The 19,116-nt window shown below is 27.7% G+C and overlaps 1 protein-coding gene and 1 long non-coding RNA gene across 6 annotated transcripts in view; one reads left to right on the forward strand and one right to left on the reverse strand.

The window, feature by feature from the left end:
- LOC119687741 (restin homolog) overlaps positions 1-19,116 on the forward strand; it is a 60,351-nt gene that overhangs the window by 8,478 nt on the left and 32,757 nt on the right. For 3 of the 5 annotated variants that reach the window (XM_038102181.1, XM_038102184.1, XM_038102185.1), the window contains exons 2-3: positions 16,109-16,222; positions 16,430-16,471. The exons of 1 other annotated variant lie outside the window; for it this stretch is intronic. In XM_038102181.1, coding sequence (XP_037958109.1) covers positions 16,109-16,222; positions 16,430-16,471 — 156 coding nt within the window. The remainder of the gene's footprint in view (positions 1-16,108; positions 16,223-16,429; positions 16,472-19,116) is intronic. One more of the 5 variants, XM_038102182.1, reaches the window with a different exon arrangement.
- Positions 4,834-5,792, reverse strand: LOC119687747. Its single transcript, XR_005253257.1, has 4 exons — positions 5,397-5,792; positions 5,167-5,300; positions 5,018-5,071; positions 4,834-4,941 (listed from the first exon to the last, which is right to left on the reverse strand). It is a non-coding gene; the product is annotated as an uncharacterized LOC119687747 (long non-coding RNA).

A 19,116-nucleotide genomic window follows, 5' to 3' on the forward strand; every position in this document is an offset into this window, starting at 1 on the left:
TAAAAACTTAAATATTAGCACGCAAACCTAACTCGCATGGAATAACATGTATATATCATCTAATTATATTGGCGTTTAAACATTATATAGTTCCAAACACAAACCACATTAATGATTTATGTACGTAAGAGTTATATACCATATATATATAATATGCTTTTTGTTATTCTAGCTTGAAAAAAATATTGACTTTTATAACAACTTTTCACTATACCTTACAATTATTGGCAACTTATTTCCAAATGTCCACTAATCAGCATTAATATAATCGATTTTTTTAATCATAATCAATTAATCATCTATCACCTGTTGTATAAAAAAAAAATTTTAACTTTTTTTCCATTGGCTTTAATACAAGTCCGAAACGTCTTGAATTGATACTAGATTTCAACAAATTTCGCTATTCTGAGCAATTTATTTCAGTGCCATACTATAGCTTGAATATCTAGATATCTAGTTTTAAAAGTTTAAATATTCAAATTATTACACGAATAAAAAGTATTAACGACATCTCATCATTATCATCGTCCGTGACTATGGAGTCCATGTAGGACCTAAGTCTGTTTAAAAACAATCTTCCATTCTTCTCTGTTTTTTTGCTTTTGTTTTCCAATTTCTTATGTTAATTTCTTCCAAATCCTGCTGTACACTGTCTTTCCATCGTTTTCTTTCTTCATCGCCCTTTTCTTCTGCTCGTTCCTACATCGTTATTATAAATCTTAAGCGGTATTTTCATATCCGGCATTCTTATCACATGTTCAACCCATCTTAATCGCTGCTTTTTCATAAATTTATTGATTGTATCACCTTCAGCTAGCCGAGTAACAAACGATAGCGATTAACAATTACCAGTAAATTAAAACATATTATTTCCAGAACCGAATCGAAAAAATTGCTCAGTTTATCAAAATGCGTAGTCAACTTCTGGCGCCTCTGATATCATAACCATACCAATTTATTTTTATTTATCTTCATCACATTGTCTTCTCATCACATTGTCATATAACGAGTACTCATCTAAGCATATAAATTTATCAAATGTATAATTTTATGCGTTTATGTACACGGTTATATGAACGCACTTAGTGAAATATTTGTGTAAATTTATCAATGTGCTGTATAATAGCACTAGTTATATCAACAATAATAATGATAGCACAAAATGCAATGCTCAGAAGCTCAATTTTTTTAGCCAATGGACAGATCTTAGATGAATTCGTGACGCTCAAATGTGTACTTATACATATTTGAATATTGTTCTGGAATCTCGGAGACCACTAAGATGTCTTATTTTTATTCTTTTCTTTAAAATAATTAAAAGGTGATAAAATTGACTTTTAATCAATTTAGTTAATTTTATTTTAGATACCGCCAACTATCTATCATCAGTGGTCGTTGGTAACATAGGTTGGTTAATTTATGCGTATATTCTGTTTAGACATCAAATATCAATAATCACACCTTGTTAAATTTTAACACCGAACTGGCACCTAATCCGTATACTTATTGTGTTAGTAATTAGCATTAACGCATAAACTACAGCTATATAAGTTAACTTAATCAGTATAAATTGTTGCTTTTTTTTTGTTTTTAACATTTCTGCATATTTATTCCAGAATGTTTGTATTCTCTTTGAAATATGTTTAAAGAGTTCTGCATAAAAATCGAATAAAAATATATTTTTTATTTTTTAACTGTTACTTAGATACTTGAGGTATACTATTACAATCAAATTATATTTCTCTATTGTAGGGAAAGTATATATGTTGAGCCTTTTCCGAGTTAGTGCATCTGAGCACTTTTACTCTGTTTGATAACTGGGGGTTTCTGCAGAGTCCCACCTATCTCTTTGACTAATTTGAGTATTCCTCATAATCTTTGAGATTATTCAATAATTGATCTAAGATCTGCGTACTGCCCCGTGAAAAATTTTTTGAAAAATTTTTTTTCGGTTAATTAAGAAAAAATGATAGAATTTTCATTTTTAAAAAAGCAATAATTTTAAACAAAAAGTTGGAAAGTCTATGCTTTTCAATTTAGTAGGGCACTGTGTAAACTTTGTCGTGCATGACTTATGCATGACTACTCACTCGTACAGTTTGCAAAATAAAATTCCATGTAATAGCTATATTTATGTTTAAAGAATAAATCTATTATCTGCGATTCGATCTAGTTTTGTTATTTCTTTCGTTTTTATGGGTTTATCGTGTGCATGAATAACTCCAACAAATTGCATGTTGACAATTTCGTGCGGTAGCGTAGGCATAAAAACGCATGTGCAACTACCGTCATGCGCCCAAATTTGTGGTATTGCCATTTTTATTTTTTGTAAACATTTAATTTGTTTTATTTTTTTTTTTTTTTTGTTTTTAGTCATTCTTTGATTTATTAGAAATGTTTAAACTCCCACTTGTATTGCATATTATTGCTCCCAATGGAATTCATAGCAAGGCACACATAACAAGTATGAAACATGTACCGCCAAAAGTATTCGTACAACAACAAAAAAAATAGTAAACAAAACATTAACGTGGTTAATGTTGATTAAATTAAATGTCATTGCAATTTTTTTTTATATCTTTTTTTGTTTTGTTTTATCTTCTTTTTTTTTAATTTTTTTTTTTTTTTGATTTTATTTTATTTATTTTTAGTTTATTTATTTTGTTTTTTTAATTCAATTTTATTTTTTTTTTATATTTTTTTATTTAATTTTTTATTTTTTTTTATTATTTTTACTTTTTTTATTATTTTTTTTTATTTGTTTTTATTTTTATTTTTGTAAATTATTTTTAGCAACATTTTGACGTTAATGCAACGTTTGATTAGCAATTTTCAACCGTTTTAGCAGTCAATTGCGCTAAACAATTTGTGTTGGACAAATGCATATCAATGCGCTTGTTTACTTGTCGCATACTTGTCGGTCTGTTCATATGACTGCTGTTTTCGAGTTGTATGAACCTTAAATGGCTTGTCACATAATCATGTCTATTTAAACACAATTATTATGCGTTGCTTAGGCTTTACTTATTATGTATGGTATATGTAGTGTGTTTGTGAATGCGACCCCCCTTTGCGCCTTCAACACCTCTACATGAATTGGGTCGTAATGCATAAAAAGTTAATTACGTTTTTCTGCTGTTAATTACTGATTGATCAGTAACAATATTTTTTGTCGTTTTTTAAAGCTATGCGTCATACCCAATGTTGCTTCTTTATTCTATATAAACAATTTTTTTTTTGTTATTTCTTTAGTATTTTTGTACATTTTTGTTTTATTTATAGTATTTTATATTTTTGGCATAGTGTTCACTTAAATATGAAATAAGTAAATATTATTTTGTCATATTTCCTACACCTGAAAGCATACGATTTTCTGTGTAGAACAAATCTTATGTTAGCATACAAATTTCTATTTACATTCTAAAAACAAAAAAAAAATATGTACATATATTCTAAATATTATATATCTAAAGAATATATCTGCAATTTTTGACTCTTATATGTTGAGACGTACTGAAACTTGCAATTACAATGCCATTAGTTAGTACTGACTATACAACTACCTAATAAATTACAACCCTTTTTCAAAGCCTTTTCCATCTTACCATATTTTGTCTTGCATACACTGCCCAACACTAGCTTAAATGCAAAGCTATGCTAATAAACGCGCAGAGTAAATCATATCAGTAGCATCGTTAATTTTGCTTTGATGACTCATCAACCATCAGCCAATGGTGATCACGATGTTGTTTACATAGGCAGGCTATTTTGGTTATTGCCGTATTGGTGTATTGGCGTATTGAGCACGTCACATTGATTCGTATGTTGCAAAAGCTATAATGACGAACATTATCGTTGCTGTGAGTGCAGTGTTGTTAATATGCAAAAACGGCGTACTTTATTCATTTGTTAATTTAAATGTCAATAATAAATTTTAATGCAAGGAAATTGCATTTTAATATTCATTCAAATTGATTTTTAAACACCTTCGCTATTTAATTTTTTTTTATTGTTCTTTTTTTTTTTATTTATCTTTAATTTTTAATTTAATTTATCTTTAATTTCTTATTATTATTAATCATCTAATAATGAAATAATAATGAATTAAAAGCTTTAGAATAGTAGTGAATTACAACAACAAAAATTCATTTTATATTATTTTAATTAATTAAATTTTTGGCTGACCATACAGTTCTTTCGAGTATTGCCAAATACCCATCATCAGTGGTCTTGGAATTATTTTTTATATTTAATTATTCGTAAATAACTTTTTAAATAACTTTTTAAGTACCAGAAATCGAACTCGTGCCCTGCCAAATTTGAAGCTCAGAGTCAGCGCAGTTTAACCAACTAACCTAAAACCGTACTTGACTTCAATGTTCGTTCATTTTTCTAGAGTTTTGGTACTTTGATGTGAACATTTTTAATTAATAATCTTGCTGTGTTTATATTAGTACGAAATCATTAGACTGCTGTAGAATAATTTAAATAATTAATCGTATTTTTATTTTTAATTGTTAAATTTCAATATAGGTATTCTGTTTTATATTTTTATTTTTTAATATTTTTAATATTTTTATTTTTTAATTTTATTTTCTTATGGTATTGATGGAAAAATATTCGTTGGTAATATAATTTCAATATTCACTATTACACAGAGCTTCAAAAATATATAAAATGCATTGCTCATTTTATCCTTTCAGTCATTTTATATTAAAGAAAAGTTATTAATTTTTATTTAATGTTATATTACTAAATTGATCAATCAATTAATACTATCTATACTGGGTTCGATTTTCTTAAGATATTAAAAATTAAAAAAATGAAATGAAATACTCTTTAAAAATCTTTATTAATGCTCGTGCTTCCAAATATTTTTAATCACTTTTAAATTTCGTTTTCTCAAAAGTAGAAATACTTTACGTAATCCTCACCGATTTCCTAAAATATAAATTTATTACATTGAAATAGTAAAATATATAAAATAATAATTATGAAAATGTGAAGTTATTAATACCAATATGTAGTCCAGATTATTCGTCCTTTGTCGTCCTTTATCGTCCTTTATAGTCTATACGAATAATAAATTAAATATGTTAACATATATTATTTATGCATATATAAAATTAAAAAAAAACAAGAGTGGATTTTAAAATTAGTAACTACCTTAACACCAAATTGCTTGTATCAAAGCAAATTTAAACCAGGGTAAATAAGAAATTTACTTATGCCCTTCAGGTTGTGGATATATTAGGTACTACTGATACCGTAAAACCTTTATAGATGGTTTACAAAATGTTCTAAGAAAAAAATATGTAAAAAAATATTTTAAAATTGTCAATTATAAAAATATTATTTTATTTAAAAATTGTTTAGTATATTGGAACTCATCTTACCATTAATCGGTATCGAAAAATTTTTTCTTATTGTTTTTGATCGTTCCTACACGTCGGGGAACCAGTTGACTTTTTTTTGGCCACCATTTCTTTGCGCCACCCCTCCTAGTAGGTTTGCGTTTTTTTTTACCTCTACAGGTTTTGGGCTTTGCAATAGGAAGAAGTATTTCAGTAGAGTCACCCTTCAATATAGAGTAACTAAATGGTAAAAATTCTTCTTTTTCACTTTCTTGAAAACACTTCCATAAAATTCCACCGCAGGTAATTGCTTCCATCGGTGTTAATTCAGGACTCTTTTGTTGGAAATGCTTGAGAAAATTGAAAAAACGATTATTGTCCATTTTACAGAAATTTTTAAATAAAATCAGGAAACCGAAAATATGATGTTAATAGTAGTAAATAAATATTTTGAATAATAATTTTTTATTTTAGTTTATGAACGTAATTTTTAAAAAGGCAAATGCAACTGTGATTAAAAAATAAAATAAAAACTATAAGAAAACAAAGTACAGTTTATATTAATTAATATAAATCATTTTTATAATAAAGCTTAAATCAATATTGGAGTAAAATCCTAGTATGCAAAAATATATTGCACATTTATTTATATTTATATTTATTTTATATTTTATATTTTATATTTTATATTTTATATTTATTCATAAAAATATTGTTCTTCCATGATGCAATTTGTCATTGAGAAGATATTTAATTCTTATATATTTTTAATATTAGTTATATATTAATTGTAAAAGACATCCTATATTAATTTGATAGTAATTATTTGGTATCAAATTTCTACGTATTTCTAGGTATAGATTTAGGATCTATAAATATATTTGTTTCTTTGTCATTTTTATTTAGCAATTTCAGTATTTCAGTCATTGATGATGGTCACATCCTCAGTATTTTTGAAGTACTATAATCTATAGAACTGTCACAGATCACAGAAGAACTATATATAGAACTGTCACAGATAAAATACTAAAAACTTTTTTACTTTACATATAGCATGTGTTAATTTTTATAAAAACAAATTATATATGTGAGTTTCTTTCATCAAAACCTCATATCTACTTTTACTTGATGACAAATTTTACAATTTGTGGTTTTGAGCAACAATTAAAAAAAAAAGCTGCATATTTTCGCACCCATTATTTCGGAGAGAAAGCATTATATTAAAAGTGACATTTATTGTGCATTTAAACATTTAATTTATTGCTTAGTTTACCCGATAAAATTTATTTAAAAGAGACAATAAAACAAAAAAAGATTTTATAGACTTTAACATATATATGAGTACGTTTTCTTTATAGATAAAATAAAATAAATAATAAGTACATATGTAAATATCAATTGTTTCTATTAGGTTAGCTAACTTTAATAAGTTTAACTATAAGTACTAAAAATATAAAATTTACTATAAAAAAAAGTACAACAGAAACTTTTATTTTAATACCATTTAATACATTTTTAAGGTACTTAGCTGAGATGCTGTATATTTAAAAAGTCGAATTGTTTTTTTATAAACAAACCATTTATTCTGTGAGCTACCGAACTATAAAAAGCTTTATTAATGAACTACTTCGATGAATCTTTTAAGTAAAATTAATCATTGAATCAGTTTTCAAACAACAAAACACTAAGATTTTCATTTTAAGTCAAATAAAACGAAAAAAGTTTTATTGTGGCATCTATTGTGCCCCTTAGTCGGATTAGAGTGTTTCTCCAATTCCAATTTCTTTAATGACAAACAGTATAGAGCCTATTTTTTCTAGTCTTGGATCCTAATAATCCATGAAATATCCTCCTAGGTGTTTCTTTTGTTTGTGCATCAGTACTGGGCGCTTCCAAACACATGGTATGCAATTTCTTTCTCTTCTCTACAGTATCTACAACCTGAGTTGGATTGAATTCCTGACTTCGATAGATGATTATTCAATCTGCAGTAATCGGTCAATAATCTCGCAATAATTCTAAGATTATATTTTGATTATGCTATGCAATCTTTGATGCGTTTTAGGTTGTAAGTCTCTAAAAGCATTTTAGATTGTGATAGTCTTGAAAGCCTTCACCAACAGAGCTCTCTTTTTCTTTTTTCTCTGCGCCGTTCATAAGAATGGATGGAGTTCCTTTGCCTAGATCACAGAATGAGTTTAAGCCTATCATTTTTGAAGCCGCTTCTCTTCTTGCAAGTTTGTCTGCCATTTCATTGCCTTGGATGCCAGCATGTCCCTCACACATATTCAGTGAAAAGAGTACTTAAATAGCTAAAATGTTTGCTAAGCGGAAATGTCGGATGACGTTTAGTTATAATTTAACATTAAACGAATTTTATATGTTATAAACTAAAAAAGAAAAACCCGTAGTTTAAATACTTAAATTTTAGTTTTTTTATATGGGCGTGAAGGTTGGGTCATTCCTAAAACTCACAATTTGGTTCGAAAATGTTAAATGCATAAAGTCAACCTTATGCGATACGTGCTGGCTTCTAAAATGTTGAAAAGTCAAAGGTTTTGCTATCCGTGATTAAAAGGTTATCGTTTGCATTAACATTTTTTTGTTAAAAACTAGTGCCATTGTAACATTATACTTAACGACTTCTCAGCTTCACAGCTTCAACTATTCATTTCGACACAATAAACTTTAAAAACAATTTTTTTTCTCATATAACAAAAAAAAAACAAAATCTTTTGATATATTGCAGAACATATTGCCTTATGTGTTTAATGTGGCACCAAAAAAATAATCTCTTTTTTTTAAAGCAACAAAAATAAAAAAATAAATCGAATTAAATATTTTGTATTATGAATTCGTGATACTTCATTCATTTTGAAATTGATAGAGAATTGTTTAAAAATAATTAAATGAAAATAGAAGATATGATAGTAAATAGTCTTCACATCCATAAATATATTGTAAGTGTACTATATCTGTATTTACTATAAAAATGAACACAGCTATGTAAATAAAGTATTCTACTTTTATTAGAAATCTCAACATGATCAAATTTAAATCTTCAAAATAGATGAGGCTACCTTTAATAGAACAATTAACTTTCTTTCATGATCATATTTTAATAATTTTAATTATAATTACTATTTTACTAGGCTATTATTTTTAATTAAATAAATTTTAAAATTCAATCTAAAATAAAAGCATCTCAAACAAATCTAAATCGACGCTTTCATTGAACTTTAAAATTTGTTTAAAAAATCATAGTCTCTTCTCTCTCTCTCTCTCGTTTCTTTGAAGAAGGAAGTAAAATCTAAAAGATTCGTACTTAAAATTTAAATACAAGCCCAAGTATGTATATATCTAATTCATATACGATGAAGAGATTTGAACCCACTAAAACCACCCTTTAGGATGGAGAATGGGGAAGGTTTCTACAGCATTGAGGAAACTTCATTTCAGTGATCAGGGGAAAGAGATGTAAATATATAGGCTTAATACTATACGATGAAGTAATATTCGAGAATATTTTTATACCTGTTTACTTTTTGTTATAAACAAATAACGCAGTATAGAGTTTCCAATCAATAATTTAGAAATTGAATGAGTCGATTTTTTTAAATAGGTTGGCAAGCTCTTAAAATGTTATCGATATATTTTTCTATGCGTTACAAATAGCATAATTAAATTTAAAGGTGCAAATAATATACTTTTATTGGATTTAAAATTTTTTTTCAGCTAATTTAGAAATTGAAAGAGCCGTTTTTTTTTAAATAGGTTGGCAAGCTTTTAAAATGTTATCGATATATTTTTCTATGCGTTACAAATAGCATAATTAAATTTAAAGGTGCAAATAATATATTTTTATTGGATTTAAAATTTTTTTTCAGCCAATTTAGAAATTGAAAGAGTCGTTTTTTTTAAATAGGTTGGCAAGCTCTTAAAATGTTATCGATATATTTTTCCATGCGTTACAAATAGCATAATTAAATTTAAAGGTGCAAATAATATACTTTTATTTGTTTAAAAAATTTTTTCCAGCTAATTCAGAAATTGGAAGAGTCGTTTTTTTTTAAATAGGTTGGGAAGCTATTAAAATGTTATCGATATATTTTTCTATGCGTTACAAATAGCATAATTAAACTTAAAGGGGCAAATATACTTTTATGCTTTTATATTATGTTACAGTGAAGCGTGTAAAAAATAAATATGAAAATATTGGATTTATAATTTTTTTTTTCAGCTAAGGCAATGTAATTTTTTAGTATTGTATCTCACTCTCTTGTAGTTTCCGCATAATCTTTTTAATGCGGTCATATTGGTTTCTTCGTGCAACGTTCACAGTTAGTGAAAGTAGAAAAAGCCTCAAAACACAAAAAAGTCAAAGTAGTTCAACTCAAACACATTAAGAAAGAATAATTTTTGCTTTTAATTTTGTTTAATATTGTATTTCATATATTTGGATTAGTTTATTATATATTTTTTATGATATTATTTTGATTAACAATAAAGCTATTTCCCGGTTTGAGGACTTTTTTTATTTTTTAAATTAAATTTGGTTATTTGAAGTAACTTTGATTTTATTAAGCATACATAGTTAAAATGAATTCAAATTAATATATTTTTTTTCCCCGATAGGCCATAACTTTTAATCAGGGTCTTGTTGTCAGGGAAATTGTTGTTCTTCAGAGAAACTTTCAATTAAATGTAAATGATATAGGGCTAATGCGAAGGACAAACAATATTACGTATTGCACACATGAGAGTTTGTGAAAACTTAATTCATTCTTCACTCGATAATGAGTACAGTCAGTCGGCGCATTATAATACCGATTTTGCCAAATAAAATGCTTAATACCAAAAAGTAATTGAAATAACTGTAAAACATTGTTTCTAAATTGTTGTTCCTAAGCGCAAAGTCTTGCGATGGTATAAATGTTGAAAAATCCAACGGATATGGGTATTTGTAAACAATGGTTCTGGACTTTTTGTAACCATTCGAATTGCTCAAGACATAACGTTATTTGGTATTTAGCCATGTTCAAGCAAGCGCAACAGCTTCTCTTTGAGCAGCGGTAGATGTGTACTAGATAAGAGATGACAGAGCAGGCCAAGTCTTGCTTCATGCCTTTCAATAGTCTAGTGATCCACTAGAACCGATATTATCTTAGATATTTCCAATTTACTACTATGTACTGATTCAGAAGATCTACGTATGAAGTATAAAGACTATATCGTTCTTAAACTAGTTGTTAAAGAAATATTAACGCATGCTTTTCAATAGTCCCGCGGTCCACTAGAGCCGATATTATCTGAGATACTTCCGATTTACTACTATGTACTGATTTAAACGTTCTACATATTTAATATAAAGGCCATGTCGTTCTTAACCTGGTTGTTAAAGAAATATTAACACAATTTTTATTGACTTTTCGCAAAAAATTGTCGTTGTCCAATTTCTTTATGTTGTGATCAGGTCTGTCTCCTAATTGCTTTTATAAGGAAATTCTATTAACGAAGCCTGTTTGTTAAAGAAATATTAACTCAATTTTTATTGACTTGTCGCAAAAAATTGTTGTTGTCAAATTTCTTTATGTTGCGATCCGTAGTGTCTCCTAATTCCTTTTTTAAGGAAATTCTATTAACGAAGTTTTTATCAAAGTATAAGCGAGAACTCGTACTTCTTAATGCTTCCGGCGGAATTTAACATGATCTCATTTTTCTACTTAATATAACGAGAAATTATGGAATTGATACAGCTTTAATAGCTATTTGAGAAGGGTTTGTACCGCCTTCCCTCTACTGGTCCTTTTAACATCAAGTTCGACATGCCATTAATTTATATATACTAAAAGCGCAGGTTATTTTAAGTTTATCTAAGATTCCATATCTAGGATTATAGGCTATAGTCCTATAAGGTCTATAATACTAACCTAACCTATAAACAAAACTATAAGTAATGATATTAGTATAATGTTTTTGTGCAAACTATAATAATTAAATCAGAATTCGCATAATGTCTTAGTATGCTATTTTTTTATAATATTTGCAATAGGTCTAACAAGATCTTTATGAATACTAAGGTCATAAGATCTAAGTGCGCCTCGATTCCCTTGACATATGTTGCCATTGATATCTAATATGCTTAATTATAAAATTATATTTTATTTTATTTAAGTTTTAATCACAATATATATTGTATTTAATTTAGCCTGATTTTATTTCAATTGTATAAATTTAAAAAAGTAATAAAACAATAAAACGATGCAAGAAGTCGTGAAAAACAATATGAAGCAAATTATTGAGCGCTTCCAACTGTTACTAACTATGAGGAGGCTACTGCTGTGCAAAATATACTATAAACCTTGAATAGCAAAAATTTTGCTAAAATGCTAAAGTACAACATTGGCTGATTTTGTTTATAAAATTTTATGATAAATAATTAATAATAAAATTTGAAAAACAAAAACTAAAAATTATTAAAAATCGCAATATCACAATAGGTCAGCAAAAAGGTCAGCCCGCCATATAGCGGGAAGCGTACATTTGTACAAACCAACTTCAACTTCTACTTCAACTTCAAGTTGAAATTGAAATTAAAATTTTGTATCTTTTGTTGTATGATTTGTAATCATCGTACCTCAATAGCTACGCATGTGTAACTCAAATATATTTAATAAAAATTTTTATGATAAAAAAAATTGATTTTTTTTTTTGATTTTGCTTTTTTTATGCCGCTACTGTAAACAGCTACTGTGTGCGGTTAATTTTTGTATCTCTTAATTTTATTTATGACTTATAAGCACTCGCACTCGCACTCGCACTTAACTTCTTTTGTTAATTCATCAAATTTGTTACAACAAAAGAGTGGAAACTAATCACAAAGCGCTTTTTACAAAAGAAATAATAAAAAAGTAACATTGTAACAATTGGAAACTAAACGTACGGACAGACAGCACGACAGGCAGTCACAGTTACCTCCCATTTTTAAGAGGCGCAACATTGTTATAATAGATAGATGGATAGATAATTTAAAAGTGAGCGGCGGTTGTGCTGTGCGTCTGACAAAGTCAGTGAAGTCTACGACTTGAAGTCTGCGAATTGAAATTCGATTTAATTCCCAAATCTTGAAATGGAAAATGCTCGGAGTTTTGTTGCATTGTTGAAAAATCATAAACAAAACCGTGATTTGGTGTCAAGGGGCTAATTGATTTATGGGATTTTCATATATACATTAGCAATTGTATCTTATTATTGTATTGTTTGTTGTATATATGTGATATATATATTTTTTTCTTTTACAACTTTTTCCCAGAAACTCTATTTATACGGATTGTTAGTGATTTGAAAAAAAAAAAAAAAAAAAACAATAAAAATCACTACCAATCTTAGACAAATTATCTATAAAATTTTACACTGAATTATTAAGATAATAACACAAAATGGCAAATACGTGCCCAATTTAAATTAACTTGAATTAGGTTTATAATTAAATCTTTTAAATTAAATATGTTATGTTTTCATTATATAAAAAGCAAATAAATTATAAAAAAAAAATAAGTATATGTATATTGCTGCAGCTATGTTTACTTATCTTTCATTACTTTCACTTTCATTTTAAGCTATCGGAAATAAATTAATCGATCGCAAATTAGTAATTGGTTACATATTATTTATTATTATACATTTTTGGTTCGTAACATATAACACATAACATATAGATAATTAATAATAAATATATATAATGAGAAATACACTCTAATATAGTATATAATCTTCTTATTAATATTTAACAATGCCATTTTCAATATATTATTATTAAGTAGGAAGAAGTAGAAGTAGGAAGAGATTAAAAAAATTTAGGGGGTAGAGCACTTTGGCCAAAACTGTTGTCTTGTGCCTCTTAGGCCCATGCTATATAGAGTGTCACGGATACATCAAAATATGCTTTATCGAGCTATCATAAAAATGCATGTTTACTTTTGTACTTTATGGTTGTGCCTAAACATGGCTTTGATTGAATGGCTTGGACTGGCACTCATGGCCGAAATTAATGACCGGCATTTGTTTTTCTCTCTCATTTTCTGTTTTCAGTGCTCGCGATACTTTACATAACATGGACCTTATCGATCCTAACTGAACAGAATACCTTCTATCCTTTGCATAAAAGCTAGCATATCAGCTGTTGACTACTAACATCAAATGATTAAACAACTAAGCTTATTTAAATTAATTATTTAAATTTATATTTAATATCAATCACAATGGTATCACAATGGGCCTATGGGCCTAAGTGGATCCCCCTGGGATCGCCGGTTTAACCTAACCTAACCTAATATCAAAAAAATTCTTATATAAACTCTTTTTTTAAATATACAATTACAATCTCAATTTTTCAACAAAGTCATGTATTTTCATATAAAACAACATAATCTATAAATATCGCTTAGATTCAATTGATCATTCTATGAATCAAGCACAGGGTTACTCTTCTTTAGCGATTCCAAATGGAGCTAGACCGCGAACTGTAATGTGATATTAATGCTAATTTTTTGTATTGGCATTAAGTTTTGCACTGCTGCCAATATATATATATATAAATCCTTTAACTCCTAAGAGGAGCATAGGACCGCAACAAAGATCTTCCACTCGGTACGATTGTTGCCTAGTAGCTTCAACTCTCCCCAGCTTTTCCCAGCATGTGTGATATTTCCATATCAATTTGCCTTCTCCAAGTGTGAGCAGTTCTGATATTAAACTTTTAATGCAGTCCGACCATCACTAAACTCTTGTTGCAGTACTATCACATATAAATTTGTAATAGACATTATATAGGATGTTAACTCTTCAAGCGAATCAAAAAAGTTGCTTAAACTTCCATTCTAATAGAAACATCTTTCAAATTGTGGTGCCTGCTAAATATTTTAACCGTGTTCATGTTAATGCAGGACAGTATCGTAAAATATGTTTCAGACAATACTTCGTTCTCAACCCTATCTGTATTTCATGTATACAACGTTATTGGTAATTACTATCTTGTATCTACTTCTGGTATGAATTAATTGTAGCTAGTGGAATATCTGTAATAGTTCTATAGTCCTACCGTGACAGCGCCGTAACAGTGGATGTATATTGTAGACCTACTTAATTAGCTAATAAAGTCGTTTTGATTTCATATTCTCAGAAAATTTCTATAAAGGGTTGGTTAAAAGTTTTAGAACAAATCAAACGTATTAATAAGTGTAAATATTTGGCCAATATCAGTGTTGGATCGTTGAGTAAATTAAAGATTAGAGCCCAGATAAGCTTAAGCTAAAACAAGTACTGCACTCTCCAGAAAACACCGGAAAACACAATCTACAACAGTTTCGAAAGGGTAGTTTCAACTTGATTTCATGTCGTCCTATAATCCAATATCCCTTAAGAACAGATATTAAGATTATTTCAATTTATTATATATTAGTCATGTTTTTTTATCAGACCCCTGCTGATAATATTAAACCAATTTCTAGTATTAGACCAATTCTAATTTGTTATGATTTAATATAGGAATTAACTTAAACTTTGCTAGAACTAAATTATTGCTGTTGTTGTGACATGGGTACTTTTACTAATTTTTTCGATGACAAGAGTTACCGTGACAGTCACTTCTGCAATCAGAACAAAATTGTAGTCTGGTTCAGTACAAATTCGAAGAAAAAAATCAATATCTTTTATATAGTGCAATAATAATCTGTAAACTATCAATTTAAAAAATGTGGATGGGATAAAATATTTAACATATTTCTAGTTCATTATATCTCTAAACTTGTTACCATTATCATTTATGTATAATCTCTCATTTCAATTAACTTAACTTAAAGCACGTGTAAATAACTGTAGAATAGATACATATATAATATATATGTGCATATATGCATTTATACTTATATATGTAAGTTTAATAACTTAAATTCCGTTATAACTTCCTGTATAATTTATTTACTGAAATAAGATTTCTTAAATAAGATTTGATTTCATCATTCTTTTGGTATGATTATCTATATTTGTTTGTATTAAAGTCTTTCAAAATAGCTTCACAATTCTCGGTTAAAATCTCGTAGGTTCATAAAATTTATTAATAAAAGATTAACATTTTCTCTTTCTGTGCATTTTTGCTGTTTATATGCAAAACAAATTTAACCGTTCATTTTACAAAAATCGTAAAAAAAATTAAATAAAAACAAATCATTAAAAATAATTAATTTTATAGCCTTTGGCTTAACAAGAACAAGAAAACATGTTTTAATATTTTTAACAAAACCTCTAAACTAAACAGAATAACGCAGAAACTATCAACTTTATTAATAATTTTTGCAAATTTATTTTCTTTGGCACTTTTTTTTTAACCCTAAATCCTCCAAAGCGGCTTAAACCACACAATTAAACCCAAACAATTAACCAAGTTTTAAATGAATTTAAAATGTGGTCAGTCAGAAGAGTTTTATTTATTTTTTGTATATATTATTTTTAATTTGTTTTTCATATATTTTATTTGTTTTTCTTGTTTTTTATGTTAACTATAAATGCTTGAAATGAACTTCCTCTTTGCATATATCAACCTTAAATGTGTAATAAATTGTACATGTAAATGAACTTCACAATGCGCTTCTACTGCAAATTTTTATATACATTTGCGTACTGAAACATTTACTGCCACACCTCAACCACAACCACAACCTCAACCACAACCACAACCACAACTTACTCTTAAGTAGATTTGTACCAAGAAACAGTGAAACGTTTTACACGTTCCTCGCTATCACCAGAGATGGATCGATTCTCGCCGTCGCGTATGTCTACGAAATCAGCATCTACATCCCAGAAATCTTGTAAGTTTTGTCATTGTACGTCATGTGCCATTTGTCTCATTGCAGTTGCATGTCATTCATATCCTTTGTTATTACAATTTTTTCTTATTTTGTTTTTTGTTTTTTGTTTGTATTTGTATTTGTATTTTTTATTAATAAACTTTGTGTTTTTTATGTTTGTTTTTTGTCTTTTAATTTTTTTTATATATTATGTTTATATCACAAAAGACGATCTGTATCTCGAAGCCACCGGTCGCAGACGCAGCTCAGGTAAGCAGCACAATAACAGACCGTACAAATTCTGCAGATGATTCTCTGTAGAAGCCAAGCTACTACTCTAACTTTTTGCATAACCCAGTCAAATAATCTCTATAAGCGCAGATATTAATTCCAAAATAATATATAGAATAAATCTCAAATATTATATAAAATATATATGTCAAATGTATATAAGAAATATATGATATATATAATATTTGTTACCAATATACAATATTATTTTTGCGCTATTTGACTAACATATTAACAATTTGAATTATAATTTTTATTTTATATTTAACTCAAACCACTTGCGCAGGTGGGTTCATTCCACACCACACAACTTTCAATATAATTTAACATTTTTGTGCCATAGACACTGTGTCATTGATATTGGCTGATTTACATTGGCATAAGAAACTATGCCACTTGCCATTGCCTTAATTGGTCAGAATGCATAAACTCAGCACAATATTTCTCAAAAGTCAGCTTGGCAAAAGTTATCTACTATATATTATATTGAATAACTTAAAAAATATCATGTGGGTGTTGTGGTAACACTTTTTATGCAGTTTACACCCTCAACTATGCAACTACTCCAATATTTATGTTAACAGGCTACTGACTTTTGACAGACAATTTTTAATCAATTGCATATTAATTATCTTGTAAAAATATTTAAAATCACTTAAAGAATAAAAATACTTATTACTTAAGTTTATCACAATACAAGTAATCACACTATTTTGATTTCCCCGGATATGTTTTATTACTAACGGATATTAGCTCGAGTCCACTGCTCGATATATCGAAGTTTAAAGTAGTAAACTATTTATTGTACAAACAATCCTAGATCCTTAGTATTGCCTGTATAACCTTACCTAAACTACACTAACAAAAAACTATTGTATTTACTCGGTTTGAGAACGGCATATCATGGTTCACCCATGATATAAGGCACCGAGTCAAGTACACTATTTTATGGAAGTCCATTATTGGTGCGATAAAGATGTGAAGCTTCGCGTTGATATTGCACAAAAAAGTATAGATTACTAAGTTATAAATTTAGAATCAAAAAATTTAGCATTGGAAGTAACTTCTTAATTTTGTAAATAATACTAAGATGTCAAACCCTCACAAAACATTGAAGTGAGGAATTTCTCTATTTTAATCTATATAAATATATTTTTTATATATATTGATTTTATCACATTAAGATTAATTTCGTTGTTATTGCATTGATCCTGGATAGAAAAAAAGCATTTAAGTTATTTAAATGATCGGAACTGGTGGAGAAGAAGGATAATATAAAATAAGAAATAAAATGCAATATGAAAAGTGAGCAGTTAGTTTAAATAGGTTCAAGCCTGAGTTCGAGTATACTTGAATTGTTTAGTTTCATAAAGCTCAATTACGTTGAGATATTATCCATTACAATCCTGTGTAAACTTAATTTTTCTTTGATATTTGTTCTAAGATAATCTATTTACTAGCTATTCCTCTGTAGTTTCTTATATTTATATTTTTAATAATATTTTTAAACGCATTAATCCATTGCTTTCTTGGTCTTTCTTACAATTTGATTTTTAATTTTTTAGTCAAGAGGTTTTTCGAAAAATAGTGAACAACAACAACAAAAATTCTTTTTTATATTATTTTAATAAATTGAATTTTTGGCTGACCACACAGTTCTTTCGAGTATTGCCAAATACCCTTTATCAGTGGTTTTGGAATTATTTCTTATATTTAATTATTCGTAAGTAATTTTTTGAGACTGGAAGTACCAGGGATTGAACTCGTGCCCTGCCAAATTTGAAGCTCAGAGTCAGCGTGCCTTAACCAACTGAACCAAAGACATACTTGACTTGTATGTTCGCACTTTTTTCTGAAGTTTTGTTAATTTGCTGTAAAAGTATTTTATTAACAAATTCACTTGCTGTGTTTATTAGAACGAAATCATAAACCAGCTGTAGAATAATTGAATTAATAAATTATATTTTTATTTTAATTATTAAATTTCAATACTATTCTATTTGTAGAGGCATTATTTGTTGCATGATTTATATATTCTATCTTATGTATAGAACCTAATCTAGGTACGTAATACTGAGAAAGTCATGCTAATGTTACTCTACAAGTTTTTAGTTAATAAATAGATTTTATTTTACTTTTTCCTTTTCTAAGTGCTATCGTCGCCGTTAGCTTAATTTGCACCAGTCAACGTCCAATGCTGCAAATAATATTTTTTCAATAGTCATAATCATTCTTTTTCTACTACTCAAAACATACTGATAGAGAAATCGGTACCAATATTTTCACAAAAAAATAGCATTGTAAAACACAAAAATAAAATATTTTACCGGTAGTGCTAAATCCATGGACCGGCAGCGGTTTGACTAATGCATAAATTCTTAATTAATTTAACGTCGTCTTCATGTGCATAAATTGGGTCTGTGTGATATATTCGTAAAATCTAATCAAAAAAGTTGTATTAAAAATATAACTACAAATGTCAAAGCTTGAAAAAATTAATAAAAATAAAATATATAATTTTAAGCATTAGTAATAACGCGTGACATTAAAAGGTAGAAAGTAAACGAACTCGTTCGAAGTTTAAAATTCATAACTACTTATTCGTTAAGATAGAATTCGATAAG

The sequence above is a fragment of the Teleopsis dalmanni genome, chromosome X (assembly GCF_002237135.1).
Source record: "Teleopsis dalmanni isolate 2A chromosome X, ASM223713v2, whole genome shotgun sequence".
In the NCBI taxonomy this organism is placed as follows: Eukaryota; Metazoa; Arthropoda; class Insecta; order Diptera; family Diopsidae; genus Teleopsis; species Teleopsis dalmanni.